We start from the raw sequence: 15,585 nt of genomic DNA, 5'->3' as shown, positions 1-15,585 counted from the left end.
AAGCTATGCTGCAGCCCCCCTCAGCTTTGCAGCCCCCTGTCACCCACTGCCTGCGTCCTCCCTCCCCCATGTAGGTGCAACACCACCACCAGAAATGCACCAACAGAAAGATCACTGACCACAGCCCACTGTTATCAGCTCACCCAACCCCCCGAGCAGCCCAGGCAGGAGGCAGGCGGTGGGGAGAGAGTAGGCACTGCAGGGCACGGACACACACACACGCATGCATGCAACACTCTCACCCGAGGACCTCACTTAGGGAAGAGGAACCCAACCCACAGCTGACTGAGCTGGATTCCAGGTTCCCTCCTTCATCTGTAATGCCCTATCGGGCTGACCTGTCGCACTGGCCTCTCCCCCATTGGCCCTGGGCACTGTCAGTCTCAGAGTCCTGGTTTCTTCCCCTCTCCTTGCTTTGGGTGTTGGGAGAGGGATTGGGCAACAGGGAGCCAATCATGTTCTCCGGCAGGACATTTAAAAAAAAAAAAATTAGCCAAAAAAGCCCCCAAAGAAGCCACGTGAAAAACGCCCTGTTGGGGTTAAGCCACATCTTAGATCCCTGTGACACTGTCTGCAGGGAGCCATGGCTGCAGTGAATCCTCTGAAAAGCTTCCGAGATGAAGCAACTTGCTCCATCTGTCTGAGTTTTTATAAGGATCCCGTGTTTTTAGATTGCGGGCACAGTTTCTGCCAAGCCTGCATCGCCCAGTGCTGGGAGGGATCGAATACAGCTGTCTCCTGTCCTCAGTGCAGAGAGACCTTTCCCCAGAGGACCCTCAGGCCGAACAGACAACTGGGGAACTTTGTAGAAATAGCCAAGCAGCTGAGTTTCCAAACAGCAGCAGGAGAAGGTTGGTGCAAGGTGCACCAGGAGCCTTTCAAACTCTTCTGTAACCAGGACCAAATGCTCATCTGTGTGATCTGCAGAGAGTCCCAGGCTCACCGTACTCACAGGGTGGTCCCCACAGAGGAGGCTGCCCAGGCCTACAATGTAGGAATCTGCTGTGCAGGGTAATTACTTCGGTTTGGGCATGTTTGCAATTTGTATTACAATAGCTCCTAAAGGCACCGAGATCAGGGCCCTTGTTGTGCGAGGCTCTGTACAAACACACAGAGAGTCTAAACCAGTGGTCCCCAAATTTTTCCCCTCAGGCTCTCCCTTACCCTGGCTATGGCCCCCCACCCGCAGCTGCGGTTAGGAGCTGTGAGTGGGGCCACAGTCAGAGGCTGGGGCCACAGCTGTGGGGGTGTCTTGGGGTTGGAAGTGGGGCTGCCGGGAGTCGGGGGCTCAAACTGGGGTTGGGAGCAGAGCCAGGGTCAAGACTGGGGCTGGGAGTGGAGCTGGGGTAGGAGCCAGGGCCAAGGGGGCCATAGCAGATCTGAGTGGCACTCCCTTCCTGCCCCTTGTGGGGGCTGGCCTTGGCCCTGCCATGCTCCCTCAAATGTTCCTCCGTGCTCCAGTTTGGGGACCACTGATGTAAACAGTCAAGATAGACAAAGGCTGGGGATTCTGAAAGGTACTTAAGGTGTCTATACCCCAGATTTAAGTGGATAAATCTGGAGTTTAGGCACCTAAATGCCAGTTTTCGGCTCCACTGCAATCCCCAGAATTCCTGTAGGAGCCCAAAAAGAAAAGGAGGACTTGTGGCACCTTAGAGACTAACCAATTTATTTGAGCATAAGCTTTCGTGAGCTACAGCTCACTTCATCGGATGCATAAAAGTGGAAAATGCAGTGAGGATGTTTTTATACACACAGAGCATGAAAAAATGGGTGTTTATCACTTCAAAAGGTTTTCTCTCCCCACCCACTCTCCTGCTGGTAATAGCTTATCTACAGTGATCACTCTCCTTACAATGTGTATGATAATCCACTTTTATGCATCCGATGAAGTGAGCTGCAGCTCACGAAAGCTTATGCTCAAATCAATTGGTTAGTCTCTAAGGTGCCACAAGTCCTCCTTTTCTTTTTGCGAATACAGACTAACACGGCTGCTCCTCTGAAACCTGTCATTATGGAGGAGCTCAGACTCACTCAGTGCCTGTGTATTCAGGGTACAACTTCTTTCAGTGCCTGTGTTTCTGTCTCTGGGCATGTGCACAGCTGCCCCCCATGGCATCTGGCTGCCTGTCTCCTGGCCACACCCAGAGCAATCCATGAGCTGGGGAAAACCAGGCATTCTGCTTCTCTCCTCTACGGGGCCTGATCTGGTGGGCATGCTCGGAGACAAATCAAAGGAGTGGGAGGGAAACAGAGGCACAGAAGCGGCAGTGACTTAACCAAGCTCACAAAGCAGCTCAGTAGGAGAGCCAGGAATTAAACCCTGGCCTCCCCATGCCCATCCTAGTACCCTAGCCACTTGACCACACCGCCTCTCATCACTCCTGTCATGCAGTTCTCTACCGTCACATTACCAACATGTCAGCACAGCTGCAGACTGGAGGCGTAGCGCCCCAGCTTGAGCATTTCACAGCTGATGACCGCTGCTTTCAGGCAAGCCACAGGAAAATAACACATGGTCAGCAGTGTTCTCAAGGAGTTTGTTCTCTGCTACTTTCTGTCGCATAAGGTGCCCTGAAAGATTTGTGTTTAAGAAACAAAGGTTAATCTGCGTAACTTTTTCCTCAAGGAAAAACCAGGATGATGAATTCCCGTTTTCCTGGGTTTGCTGAAGGATGGTCACTTCGCTGCTCCTGAAGCAGAAATCATGGGCGACAGGTATATGACGGGCCAGGGGAGGCAGAGCCCTGCGTGGCCCCCTCCACCCCCAGACTCCCTCTTGCTTCCTGCCGGGGATCTGCAGCTCTTCCCCCGCGGTTGGTCTGGGGGGGCCTCTGGCAGAAGGGGCTGGACTGGGGGTTAGCCTCCCTGAACCAGTGGCTCACGTCCTGCCCATACAACCTTTGAAGTTTTGCAACATTCTAGGGCCCATGAAGCCCAAGTGGATTGAAACCTTAAAAAACCTGCTGGACAGAGCAATCCCCTCGGGGCAGAATCCGCTGTGCTGTACGCCACGCTAGCTGTAAGGACAAAGTGGGCTGTAGTAGTGCCACAATAAGATTAAAGGAAGAAAATGGCTGATTCCCAGGACCATGTTGAACAAGCCCTTTCCCCCATGCCGAACAATCGAGCATAATATTTATGCACCTTGTGAGTGTGTTGGATTTTTAACCAGGAGTCTCTTTCTCCCAAGTGTTCATTAGGCACCGGAGTTTAATGTACTATTTTTTTTTTAAAGTGTGTTAAACATTCCTACCAAAACTCCCTTCCCTTTAAGTTGCTCAGCTTTAACTCTCTGATGTTCAGCTTTCTTCATATAGTTTTCTCTGTCATTGCATGGGAGCAGGGCACCCTACCCTACACTGCTGCAAAATGGATACGACTTCAACCCTTTGCCCTGCAGCACTTGGAGGATTCGCTGGATGCAAAGGGCTGTTCTAGACAGAGTCCCTAGGTCTCTATATTAGGTCTGGTGCCCCCAAAGGCCTCTCTCTTCCCTGGCAGCATGACATATACAGCATAGAAGGAAAGGAAGCAGGGCTGAGAATGGGGCCTGAGATGCCCAGCTGCCATGAAATGAATGGGAGCTGTCCTTTTAAATCCTCTCTCTGGCTCTGCAACACCTCACCCCCGGGGAATTACAGAAGAAGATCCTTCGAGCACATTTTCAAGAGCACCAACTGACTTTAGAGCCGAAGTCCCATTTGCAAAGGAGATTTAGGCCCGAATCCCCAAATGCACTTGGGTGTTGTGATGCTCAGCACTGCAATGCCTAACTTTTAGACACCTAGAAAATCACTAAGGACATAAGAACGGCTGCACTGAGTCAGACCAGTGGTCCATGTAGCCCAGTATCGTGTCTTCCAACAGTGGCCAATGCCAGGTGCCCCAGAGGAAATGAACAGAACCCGGCAGTTACCAAAGGATTAATTCCCTGTTGCCCAGTCCCAGCATCTGACAATCAGACAAGCCCTTACGGTTGCCGGCCTGTAATTGCCAGGATTTCCTCTGGAGCCTTTTTAAAAAAGCTGGCTTTCCATCAGCTATCCTCCGGTCATCTGGTACAGTTTGGAACAACAAATCCTGAATTAGGCATTTGGGGGGAGAGAGGCATCCACAAAAGCCAGCATGCTAGCTGGGGAGACTAGCCCGCCGGAGATACTGATGAGAGGGGTGTGTCCTAAGCCCCAACTCCCCCAGAGTTTGGTGTAGGAATGGGCCTGTCTCTGATCCACACCTGGGAACCCCTCTCCTGGAGTCGAGTGGCTTAGCTACCTAAGCTGTTTCATGCAAGATGGAGTTCTGCACCTGTGTTGCTCCGCACAACGTGGCCGGGGAAGAATCATAGAATCCTAGAATATCAGGGTTGGAAGGGACCTCAGGATGTCATCTAGTCCAACCCCCTGCTCAAAGCAGGACCAATCCCCAATTAAATCATCCCAGCCAGGGCTTTGTCAAGCCTGACCTTAAAAACTTCTGAGGAAGGAGATTCTACCACCTCCCTAGGTAACGCATTCCAGTGTTTGACCACCCTCCTAGTGAAAAAGTTTTTCCTAATATCCAACCTAAACCTCTCCCACTGCAACCTGAGACCATTACTACTTGTCCTATCCTCTTCTACCACTGAGAATAGTCTAGAACCTTCCTCTCTGGAACCACCTCTCAGGTAGTTGAAAGCAGCTATCAAATCCCGCCTCATTCTTCTCTTCTGCAGACTAAACAATCCAGTTCCCTCAGCCTCTCCTCATAAGTCATGTGTTCCAGACCCCTAATCATTTTTGTTGCCCTTCGCTGGACTCTCTCCAATTTATCCACAACCTTCTTGTAGTGTGGGGCCCAAAACTGGACACACTACTCCAGATGAGGCCTCACCAATGTCGAATAGAGGGGAACGATCACGTCCCTCGATCTGCTCGCTATGCCCCTACTTATACATCCCAAAATGCCATTGGCCTTCTTGGCAACAAGGGCACACTGCTGACTCATATCCAGCTTCTCATCCACTGTCACCCCTAGGTTGAAGACTTTCTTCATAACCATTAACCTGGGGGTAGGGCACTCACCTTGTATGTGGGAGACTCCAGTTCAAGTTCTCCCTCTGCCTGGTGAGGAGAAGAGATTTGAGTCTCCCACCTCTCAAGAGTCAGTTGTGACATTGCCATGAGCACCGTCCTAGAGCAACTTGAGAGGGAGATGGAAAATCAATGGTAGTTGAGAACCCAACTTCATGAGACTTCTTTGAAAATCCCAGCTTCAGATAATGAAATCAGCACTGCAATGTATATAAATTGCACAGAGGACAGACACCTTAGCAGGTTGACCTTCCCCTCCACCCCAAACATTGTTTTTCTTGCCTCAGGAACAAATTCAAACCCAGTTGAACACACTGAAGCAAGAGAGAGGAGAACTTCTGGAGTGGAAACAGGATGCAGAGACGCAAAGCCAGGAATATCTGGTAGGTCCCCATTGTTATGGTCCAGAAGTTACATCAGTCAGGGGTGATATTTCTCTCTGTGGGGAGAGTGTCAGCCCTGGTCTACACGCAGCACTGCTTTGATTTAGCTATGGCTACATCTACACGGCACACCACTGGGGGCATCCTGTAGGGTATGTGTAGCCACACAGCACAGTGAGAAACAGGCTGTGTCCACACTGTCATGTGTAGCTACATGTGTGAATAAAAGACTCCAGCAGGGGGAGGCAGCAGAGCGGCCGGAGCCTTCCCCCACTCCCTGGAGCCTTTTCCTGTGGTGGGGAAAGGCTCTGGCACTGGGGAAGCAGCGGGACACTCAGTGTAGATGGGGGAGGCCCTGCTTGGGGGTGTATAGAGCCCTGTGTGTAGGGTTTATACCCAGAGGGTTCAGGCATATTGCAACTCTACTTGCTTAAGCCATGCCTCGCCATCTACACTGCTATTTATGCCCATGTTAGCGGGTGCATATAGTGTACGTCCTCTACACACCACCACAACATTTGTGTAGGACAGATGTACCTCAAATCACTTTTTAATGTAATGTCTTTGTTCTGGTGCAAGGCCCTCACAGGCAAACATTTTGAACCTAGTTTAATTTGACCCTAGTGTGGTGTGTAGGGTTCACCTTGTCCAGTTAAACTGAGATAAAATGTGCTAACTGGGAGCAAGGTCAAGCTCAGATCAGGGTTAGCTGTGATGTATTGGGGACCGAGAGACTTTGTCCGTTGGACCATATGAACTGGAACCATAAACTCACTGAACATTAAATCTCACAAAATGAGGGTCAATCCATCCTCATGATTGTATCCACCCATTATATACCACACCTGAACATACCTATTATATGAACAACGCACCCTCATGTCTCAATGTCTGTACTTTGACCCCTTAACCTCTTACCCCCAATCGGGGATATTGCAGAGTATGTATTCCTTACGCCACTCGATCTGAAACCGAACTTCGCTCCTCTTGATAATCCGTACATTATTCCCTGGTATCCAGAAACGTCTACTCCAGGGGTTCTCAAACTGGGGGTCGGGACCCCTCGGGGGGTCGCATGGTTATTACATGGGGGGTCGTGAGCTGTCAACCTCCACCCCAAACCCCGCTTTTCCTCCAGCATTTATAATGGTGTTAAAAATATTCAAAAGTGTTTTTAATTTATTAGGGGGGGTCACACTCAGAGGCTTGCTATGTGAAAGGGGTCGCCAGTAAAAAAGTTTGAGAACCACTGTTCTGCTCTGTACCGTTCACGTTTTTTTTAAACATCATCTTGATAACCTCAAGCACTTTGTCTCTTGTTGAGACACCCTTGCAGGGTGTGATCATGTTTATCTTTGTTTATCATCCCTCTGGGCTCATTCCTCCACTGGCTTCCAGTTTCAACTTAAAGCACTGATCTTATTCCCCACACATCCAGCTACAAACACTGATTTCAGGGGAGGTTTTCAAAGGCACGTATGGTGATTAGGTGCCTAATTCACATGGACTGTCAGTAGGACTTAGGCACCCAGTGGCTGTTTTGTATCTCAGAAATCTTCCTCCTGAATCTCCACCAGGCACAACTGGTTTCCTCTGGAACAGTGTAATTAACAGAATGCCAGATGAAACATGCAAAAACTGGAGAAGAAGCATTTTGCATGGTGTGTTTTGTAACTGGTGTTTTATGTGGATAACCAGCAGAACCCTTTCCTTCTTCAGTCTTCTCCACAACTCTCTGCCAATGTATTTCTGATTCTGAGTCAGACCTCCCCCCTTCCAACCTTTCTGCTATTGGAAGATTCTAGATGATCAACAGAATATACTAAGCCACTCAGACCTGAAAACTCATCATTTTAGAGAGATTGGGTGCCATTTTCAGAAGTGCCTAAGTGATTTTGGAGCCTAGGGTTAACAATTTTGCAAGTGGCTAAGGGCCAGATTCTCAAAGGTATTTAGGGGCTTAAAATGCAGGGAGAGCTGTCCTATTTTCAAAAGTCACTTTCAAAGAAACTTAGGCTCCTTAGCATCCAAAGTGACCTTTTGAAAATGGGAACTGGAGGCGTACGTCCCGAAGGCACTTCGGAACATGTTGTTCATTCAGGCCAGCTGAGAGACTGTCAGGCATATTCTCCTGAAATCTCAACCATGTGTTTGTAGTAGGTTGATATGAAAAGAGGGCTCTAAGAACTGTTCCTATCAGGGACATGGGGAGAGTCTGGGATGTCCAACTTTCTCATTTGTGAAAACCGGATGCTGAGCACCGGAACCTGCCCTGTGCCCTGCCGCCACTTTCCCTCGAGGCCCCGCCCCCCACTCCTCTGTCCCTCTCCCACTGTCGCTTGCTGCTCTCTCCACCTCCCTCCCCCTGCCAGCTGAGCAGAGCTCTAGGGGTGTGGTGGAGGTGACTGGGGCAGGGTGGGAGAGGGAGAGCCACGCTCCAGGGGTGGAGGGGTGATTGGAGCAGGATGGGGGAGATGCCGGTACTTTTCTCCCCCCCATGGAGCCATCCCTGAGTGCTCCTCCAGGCTCCAGCAGCAGCTGCTGCTCGTCTCGCCCTCTGGTGGTGGAAGCCTGTTACTGTGGGTAACCGGACTTCTCATGTCCAGTCAGCAGTGCCGACCGGACACTGCCAGGTTTCCCTTTTGACTGGACTTCCCAGTTGAAAACTGGACATCTGGCAACCCTTGTCCTTGATCTGTCCTTTCCTGTTTGTGTCCCTTCATTATAGGGAAAGATAGAAGCTGAGAGGCAGAAGATCATGTCTGAATTAGAGCAACTGCGGCAGTTTCTGGATGAGCAAGAGCGACTCCTGCTGGCCCAACTGGAAGAGCTGGACAAGGAAATTGTGAAGATACAGGATGAAAATGTCACCAAACTGTCTGAAAAGATTTCCCGTCTCGGTGACTTGATCAGTGAGATAGAAGAGAAGTGTCAGCAGCCAACAAGTGAATTCCTGCAGGTGAGACAGAGACACCCAGATCCCTGCCCAGGGAAGGGAGAGATTCTGATTGATTAGCTTTGGAGTTTATTAAGTTCTTGGAGAGGTCCTACTCCACAATGGAGACTGTCAGTGTGTCCTTCAGCGAAGTGAGGGAAAACAAAATGTGACATTTCTAATATTTCCAATGTGGAAACAGTTTTGCTGTTTTAAAGGCAGATGGTTCAGGCCTTTTTGAGACATCCTGTGTAAGCCCCTTCATTTTCAGTTTAAACCAATTTTTACCAAAAAATTTCTGGGTTTTACAAAAAAGTATTATTGAGGTTTTTCTGATTTTCATCCTACTTTTTTATCATTCAAATATATACAAAAAACTTGTTTAATTAAGAAAATACAATACATTGCATGAGATCTCTGTATTCCGATAATACATTAGTCTGTGTGTATATGCACAGCTGCCTGCTGAAGAAAGAACGTATTGTCTAGCAGATGCACACAATAAACCAACAGGCACGCACGCAAGCTCTGAAGTGCGTGTGCGTCTGAACCGACTGATAAATCACACGCCCACCAAGTACACATTTCAAACTGTTAGTGGACAATGGGTTCAAGATTTGACGCACTAAAATGGGAAGAAAATGAAAATCTACCTCAGAATACGTTTCAGAACACAAGGAAGTATTCAAAAGGGCTAAAGAAACAACAACAGGAGAGAAGGATGAAGCTGCGCGTATGCGCTGCAAATGGTGTGGCCCAATTATCGAAGGTGAATATTTATAGACTAATCGTTCTAAGCAAAGCTTTTGCTACGGTCTCCCACAGCATTCTTGCCAGCAAGTTAAAGAAGTATGGGCTGGATGAATGGACTAGAAGGTGGATAGAAAGCTGACTAGATTGTCGGGCTCAACAGGTAGTGATCGATGGCTCCATATCTAGTTGGCAGCCAGTGTCAAGCAGAGTGCCCCAAGGGTCAGTCCTGGGGCCGGTTTTGTTCCATATCTTCATTAATGATCTGGAGGATGGTGTGGATTGCACCCTCAGCAATTGCACCTGCAGATGACACTAAACTGGGAGGAGGGGTAGATATGCTGGAGGGCAGGGATAGGATACAGAGGGACCTAGACAAATTAGAGGATTGGGCCAAAAGAAATCTGATGAGGTTCAACAAGGACAAGTGCACTTAGGACAGAAGAATCCCATGCACTGCTACAAACTAGGGACCGAATGGCTAGGCAGCAGTTCTGCAGAAAAGGACCTAGGGGTTACAGTGGACGAGAAGCTGGATATGAGTCAACAATCTGCCCTTGTTGTGAAGAAGTCCAACGGCATTTTGGGCTGTATAAGTAGGGGCATTGCCAGCAGATTGAGGGACGTGATCATTCCCATCTATTCGGCATTGGTGAGACCTCACTTGGAGTACCGTGTCCAGTTTTGGGCCCCCCGCTACAAGAAGGATGTGGAAAAATTGGAAAGAGTCCAGCGGAGGGCTACAAAAATGATTAGGGGGCTGGAGCACATGACTTATGAGAAGAGGCTGAGGGAACTGGGATTGCTTAGTCTGCAGAAGAGCAGAATGGGGGAGGATTTTTTGATAGCTGCTTTCAATTACCTGAAAGGGGGTTCCAAAGAGGATGGATCTAGACTGTTCTCAGTGGTAACCAGATGCCAGAACAAGGAGTAATGGTCTGAAGTTGCAGTGGGGGAAGTTTAGGTTGGATATTAGGAAAATCTTTTTCAGTAGGAGGGTGGTGAAGCACTGGAATGGGTTACCTAGGGAGGTGGTGGAATCTTCTTCCTTAGAGGCTTTTAGGGTCAGGCTTGACAAAGCCCTGGCTGGGATGATTTAGCTGGGGAGTGGTCCTGCTTTGAGCAGGGGGTTGAACTAGATGACCTCCTGAGGTCCCTTCCAACCCTGATATTCTATGATTCTACACCAGTAACCTGTTTGTTCAAATGAAACGTTTTATTTGGGGATTTCAGATATATTGTTTTCTTAAACTCAGGGGGGCCCTTGTGCTTTGAGTTCTGTTTTAGTTCTGCAGCAAACCACAGGGATGAACAGAATTCAAAGCATTCATCTACTGAATACTTTTTCTCCCTGTCTTTCCATCCACCAAAACAAACCCCGATATTTAACCAGAAAACTTAATAGTTTTCTGCACTGATTTGCACCTGTTTTTATTGTGGTAATAAACACTGATAAAATCCCAGGAAAAATTAACTAAAATAAAAACTGAAAATGAAGGGCCCTAACGATATGAAAGCAATAAAAGGCACAACTCCACTTTCTAGGAAGTGAGAGATTAGGAAAGCAAAGTTCTTTGCAGGGCCTATTAAGAAATGAGAATGAATCCAGCTTCCAGAACTGCTGAGCAGAATTGCATACATGCAGAAAGGCAAACACTTTGGACACAGCAGTTGCATGTGGCAGTCAAGGATTCATGCGTCTGATCAGTCTGTTTGAGCAAATGCCATAGAATTTAGAAGGAGAAAACCCACAGTCATGGTGTGTGCTTAGGGGTCCCATTCCATCGAAATCTGTGAATGGACTTTTGAAGTTGCGAACAGCAGAGAACTGCATCTCGAGCTCAACTAGGGATGGCAAAGCAAATCCCCTGCAGAGCAGAAGCGATCCGCATCTTGTGGCACTTGGGACTGAACTCTTTCTCTTTTCTAGGACATCAAAAGCACCTGGAGCAGGTACGTGACTCCTTCCCACTCCCCCTCACGCGTCGTGGTGCTAGAAGGGGACTTTCCCCCCAGGGTCAGATTTTGCAGGGCATTTAGTCACCTGAGACGTAGCTAGGCACTTGGTGGGGTTTTCCAAAGCAGCTAAGCGAGTTAGGCACCTCCCATTGTGATCAGTGGCAGTTGGGAGCCTGACTTGGTTAGGTGCTTTTGAAAATCCCAGGAGGCACCTTTAAAAATCAAGCCTTAAGTGACTTGCCCAAGGTCATGCAGGGAGGCTGTGGCAGAGCAGGGAGTGGAACATAGGTTTCCAGAGTCCTACAGCAACCCCTTAACCACTGGAACATCCTTTCCCATGAGATTAGGCCCTTCTCTCTGAGGGGCAGCCTGTGGACCCCTTACTCTCTTTAACTCCCATTGGAGGAGCTAGGCATTTAAAAACTCCAGTGAGGAGATGAATTGTCTCACCAGTGGGAGTTAGAGGCTCTCATTGAGCCCACAAGAGAGCAGCCTCTGGTAGCTCATTCTCAAGAAAGAAAAGATTTAGGGTGTTTCCCCCTTCCCCCCCCCCCCCCAGGTGTGAGAAGGTGAAGTTCGAGAAACCAATGGCTGTGCCACAGGATGTGAGCGAGAGAGTTGGCGTCTCTTCCCAAAGAAATGTTTGTCTACAGGAGGCTCTGAAGAAATTCAGAGGTAACTTAACAGTTATTTGGGCTCATGATATGGCGATGGCACATCGAGATGTGCCTCTGACTGTGGAAGGAGATGGACTCTGGCCTATTAGTTCTCAGCTCGTCACAGCTAGACGTCTGTGGGTGGGATGGGGAGGGCTCAGGGCTGATGCCAGTTTGCCAGGCCTCCACTTGGATTGTCTCAGACCCAACCATGGGTGTCAAAATTGGCCACGCAGCATTTCAGAGACACACAATCGCCAGATGTTTTAGAAAATGTTGAATTTCACCTCCATGGCTGGGATTTTTCGAGGGACCTAAGGGATTTAGGCCCCATCTCTCTCTGACTGTCAATGGGAGTTGGCCACCACGTGGCCTCAGCCCTTTTGAAAATCCCAGACTCTGTACCTCAAGTTCCTCCATCTTGAAAAAGGAGGAAATAATGGCCAACCTACCTTGTTGTGCTAATTAGTGAATGCCACCGAGTGCTTTGAGATCGTTGGAGTAAGGCAGGAGATGGACAATATATTTTGGACGATGATTTCACTTTAGTTTGGTCTCACTGGAAAGGTCTCCCCATTCCGATCTGCCTCTCGTTCTGTGGTCTTTTCCTTTGGGCTGTCTCTCAGAATTACAGCACGGTTCCATGCCGTGCTGCGACAGCCATGTCAGCCCCAGGATATTAGACAGGGTGGGGGAGGTCATAGCTTTTATTGGACCAACTCCTGTTGGTGACAGAGACAAGTTTTTGAGCTACATGGACCTGAAGAAGAGCTCTGAGTAAGCTCCAAAGCTGGTCTCTCTCAATCACGGTTACATTAATTAACGGTAGAAATGTCACCAGAGTCAAGACAACATGAAATCACCTCTCTTCCAATCCTTCCTTTCTCTTGAGACCCGGCCCTATGAACTGAGCTCAAATGCAGAGAGAAAGGGTATGGGCTAGATTCACAAAAGGACTTGGGGTGAGGGGGTCTACTTGCCATTTTAGGCACCTCAGTCCCAGAATTAGACCACACTGGGATTCACAAAGACCCCCACTTAGCTGCAACCAAACCTTGTAGGTGCCTAAAATTCCTCATCATCTCTATTTTTGCGGTATTTTTGTCACCCACTGGGTAACAACGTTGCATATTGGGAAACTGAGGCATATATAGGCTTCATTAAAAAATTGAAAAAAATCCCAGTTTCTCACACCCTCCTAACAGTACCTCCTTGATGCCTGGCGGGAACCATGGGGAATTTCCTGCTCAGCTTCAGCCAACAGGCAGCTCCCCAGGACTGACACTCAGGGCCCACCCCAGCCAGGCTACTGGGGAGCATGAGAAATGGTCCTAGCCTCCCCCAGGGCTGAGCTCTGCCCGTAAGGGTCTGTCTGCACTGCAGAGTGAACCCTGGGGCTCAGCACCCAGGTTAGCCTGGGCTGGGTGCAAGGAGCCATGCTGCTGAGCCTGACCTCACTTACTGGGTCCTCACGGGTGCTGCTGTGGCTCTAGGACTCTGGGAGCACATCCCCTGGCTGACCAGCTATTCTGAGTTTCTTTCCCAGTGATTCGTGGGGTACCCGGTCTGTCTTTCACAGGCGAATTGGGGGAAAGGCACTGGAGGGCTATTTTCCCTCAGGTCAAGCTGGCAGTGGCATTCGGGGGGAGGCTTTTCACCTTCCTCCGCAGCATGTGGCTGCGGGTGATGTGCCAGGATTATCTGGGGGTATCTCACCGAATCATTTCCCTGCATTGCGGGGGCCTCGGGCACTGGTGACCCTCGGTGCCTCCTCTTCTCTGCCTGTGGCACATCATAGCACGGTCGGCTGTAGGCTGTCAGGCTTTGGGCTAATATTGGTTGTTGCGTTAGGTGGGTGCTGGGTGGAGTTGGTGGCCTGTGATATACGGGGGTCAGATTAGATGACCTGATGGTCCCTTCTGGCCTCAGACTCTCTCACTCTCAGCACTGGAGTGGTTTAGCCTGCACAGAGGTGCCGACTTCCCCAGTTCCCAAGGGGGTGCTTGACTGTTGCTCTGCCCCGGGCCCCACCCCCACTCCACCCCTTCCCCCAAGCCCCCACCCCTGCCCCATCTCTTCCTGCCCCGCTCCATTCTGCCCCCTTCCCCTGCCTCTTTCTGCCCCCACTCCTCCCTCTTCCCCCCCCCCCGCCCCAGAACCTCCTGCCCACCGCTGAACAATGGATCCGTGGCAGGAGGAAGGCGCTGGGAGGGACGGGGAGGAGCTGATCGGCGGGTGGGAGGTGCTTTGGGTACTTAACACTCTCCTCCTGCCTCTCTCTCCCCTCGTGCAGTGCAGGCCACTCCGGATCCAGACCTGGGGATTCCCTGTTCAGTCGTGTCCACAGATGAGAGTGTGATACAGAAATACCAAGACACGGGATATTTAGTGACACAGAACAGGTTTTACCCTGCTGCCTGTGTGCTGGGCTATAAGGGCTTCACCTCAGGGAGGTGTTACTGACAAGTGGAAGTGGGGAACAAACGTAATTGGGTTTTGGGCATTGCCAAAGAGTCTGTGATACATGAGGGAGCGAAAAGCCGTACACCAGAGGAGGGGATCTGGGCTTTGCAGAGTACAGGGAATGAGTACTCGGCCCTCACCTCCCCTGAGACTGCTCTGGCCTTACCTCGTAGCCCCAGTAACATTGGGCTTTATCTGGATTATGAAGGGGAGGAAGTTACATTTTATGACGTTACATCTTCCGGCAGAGAGACGATCTTTACTTTCACATCCTCTTTCCCTGGGAAGATCATCCCCTTCTTTGGGAGCCGGCGTGTAGAATTTGAGTTCACTGGTAAGCATACCGTTATGTGTTCACTGGCCGACATATTGTTAATCCCTGTGACAGAGGAGTAGGGATCACTCAATATGAGCTATCTAAAGTAGAGCAAAGACATAGGTAATATATAAATTACAGCTATCACACTTTGCCATTCTAATCACAGTCTTGCCAGCCTGAAGCATTCAAAAAGTGTGTCAGGCCCCCCAGAATCATGAGATTGGCTGCAACATCTTTTTAAATATTGTGTCATTTTCTTTGCCGTCTGGTTTCCCAGCTTTTGGGGTGTTCTTGTTTCCGATTTTCAATCTTTGCTACACAAATGTGAAGGCTGGAAATGTATCTGTAATATAATCTGAGGTTGCCTTGCAATCTATCTACTCCAGCTGCTGGGACTTTAAGAAAAACACCAAGTGCTGCGAGACTCACAATAAAATGATGAGAGAGGACAAGACTTACTTGCTTAGCATTATACTGGTGACAGGAGTTTCCTGACCCTCTTACATGCCTGTCTCTGTAACTCTGTGATCCTCCAGGCACACAAAAACTGGCCAACCAGGAGCCACTCTCAGGGTCACAGCAGAGCCCGCCTGTCTTAGGGCAGGTCTACACTTAAAATACTGCAGCAGAACAAATGCACCGGTGCTGCTCCGCCGCTGTAATGCTTAAGTGAAGACGCTCCTGTGCCAACAGGAGAGCTTCTCCCATCAGTGTAGTTAATCCACCTCTGAGAGGTGGTAGCTATGTCCAGGGGAGAAGCTCTCCCGTCAACGTACCGCTGTCTACCCCAGGAGTTCAGTCGGTACGACTGCGTTCACTGAGGGGTGTGGATTTTTCACAGCCCTGAGCGATATAGTTCTATCAATGGAAGTTTATAGTGTAGACCTGGCCTAAGTTCTGACTCATTTCAGGTCATCCATCAAAGTCCTCTGCTCTTTACTTCTGAATATAAAAACCATAGTGGGGTTTCCCTCTCCCTCCAATTCCCCAGCTCAATGCTCCTATTTTGCTCTGCTTAGTTATTTGGATGCTGTAGATTCAGATGAGT

General features: G+C 49.5%; 1 protein-coding gene across 1 annotated transcript; it reads left to right on the top strand.

The window, feature by feature from the left end:
- Positions 1-562: 562 nt before the first annotated feature.
- Positions 563-14,625, top strand: LOC311530902 (zinc finger protein RFP-like). The gene is made up of 6 exons (XM_084647932.1): positions 563-991; positions 5,360-5,455; positions 8,184-8,414; positions 11,071-11,093; positions 11,659-11,774; positions 14,049-14,625. Exons 1-6 carry the CDS (start codon positions 584-586, stop codon positions 14,216-14,218), a joined length of 1,044 nt encoding a protein of 347 aa, XP_084504058.1. The 5' UTR covers positions 563-583; the 3' UTR covers positions 14,219-14,625.
- Positions 14,626-15,585: the final 960 nt, after the last annotated feature.

This window comes from Lepidochelys olivacea, assembly GCF_965140295.1.
Source record: "Lepidochelys olivacea isolate rLepOli2 genome assembly, chromosome: 14".
Lineage (NCBI taxonomy): Eukaryota > Metazoa > Chordata > Testudines > Cheloniidae > Lepidochelys > Lepidochelys olivacea.
This window is presented reverse-complemented; position numbering and strand designations above follow the sequence as displayed.

Bases quoted from the DNA above. Each gene is read 5' to 3' on its own strand.
- LOC311530902 (XM_084647932.1), top strand. From the start codon at position 584: ATGGCTGCAGTGAATCCTCTGAAAAGCTTCCGAGATGAAGCAACTTGC. The intron at 992-5,359 runs GTAGGAATCTGC...TTCTTGCCTCAG, and splicing joins AGGCTGCCCAGGCCTACAAT to GAACAAATTCAAACCCAGTT. The intron at 8,415-11,070 runs GTGAGACAGAGA...TCTCTTTTCTAG, and splicing joins CAACAAGTGAATTCCTGCAG to GACATCAAAAGCACCTGGAG.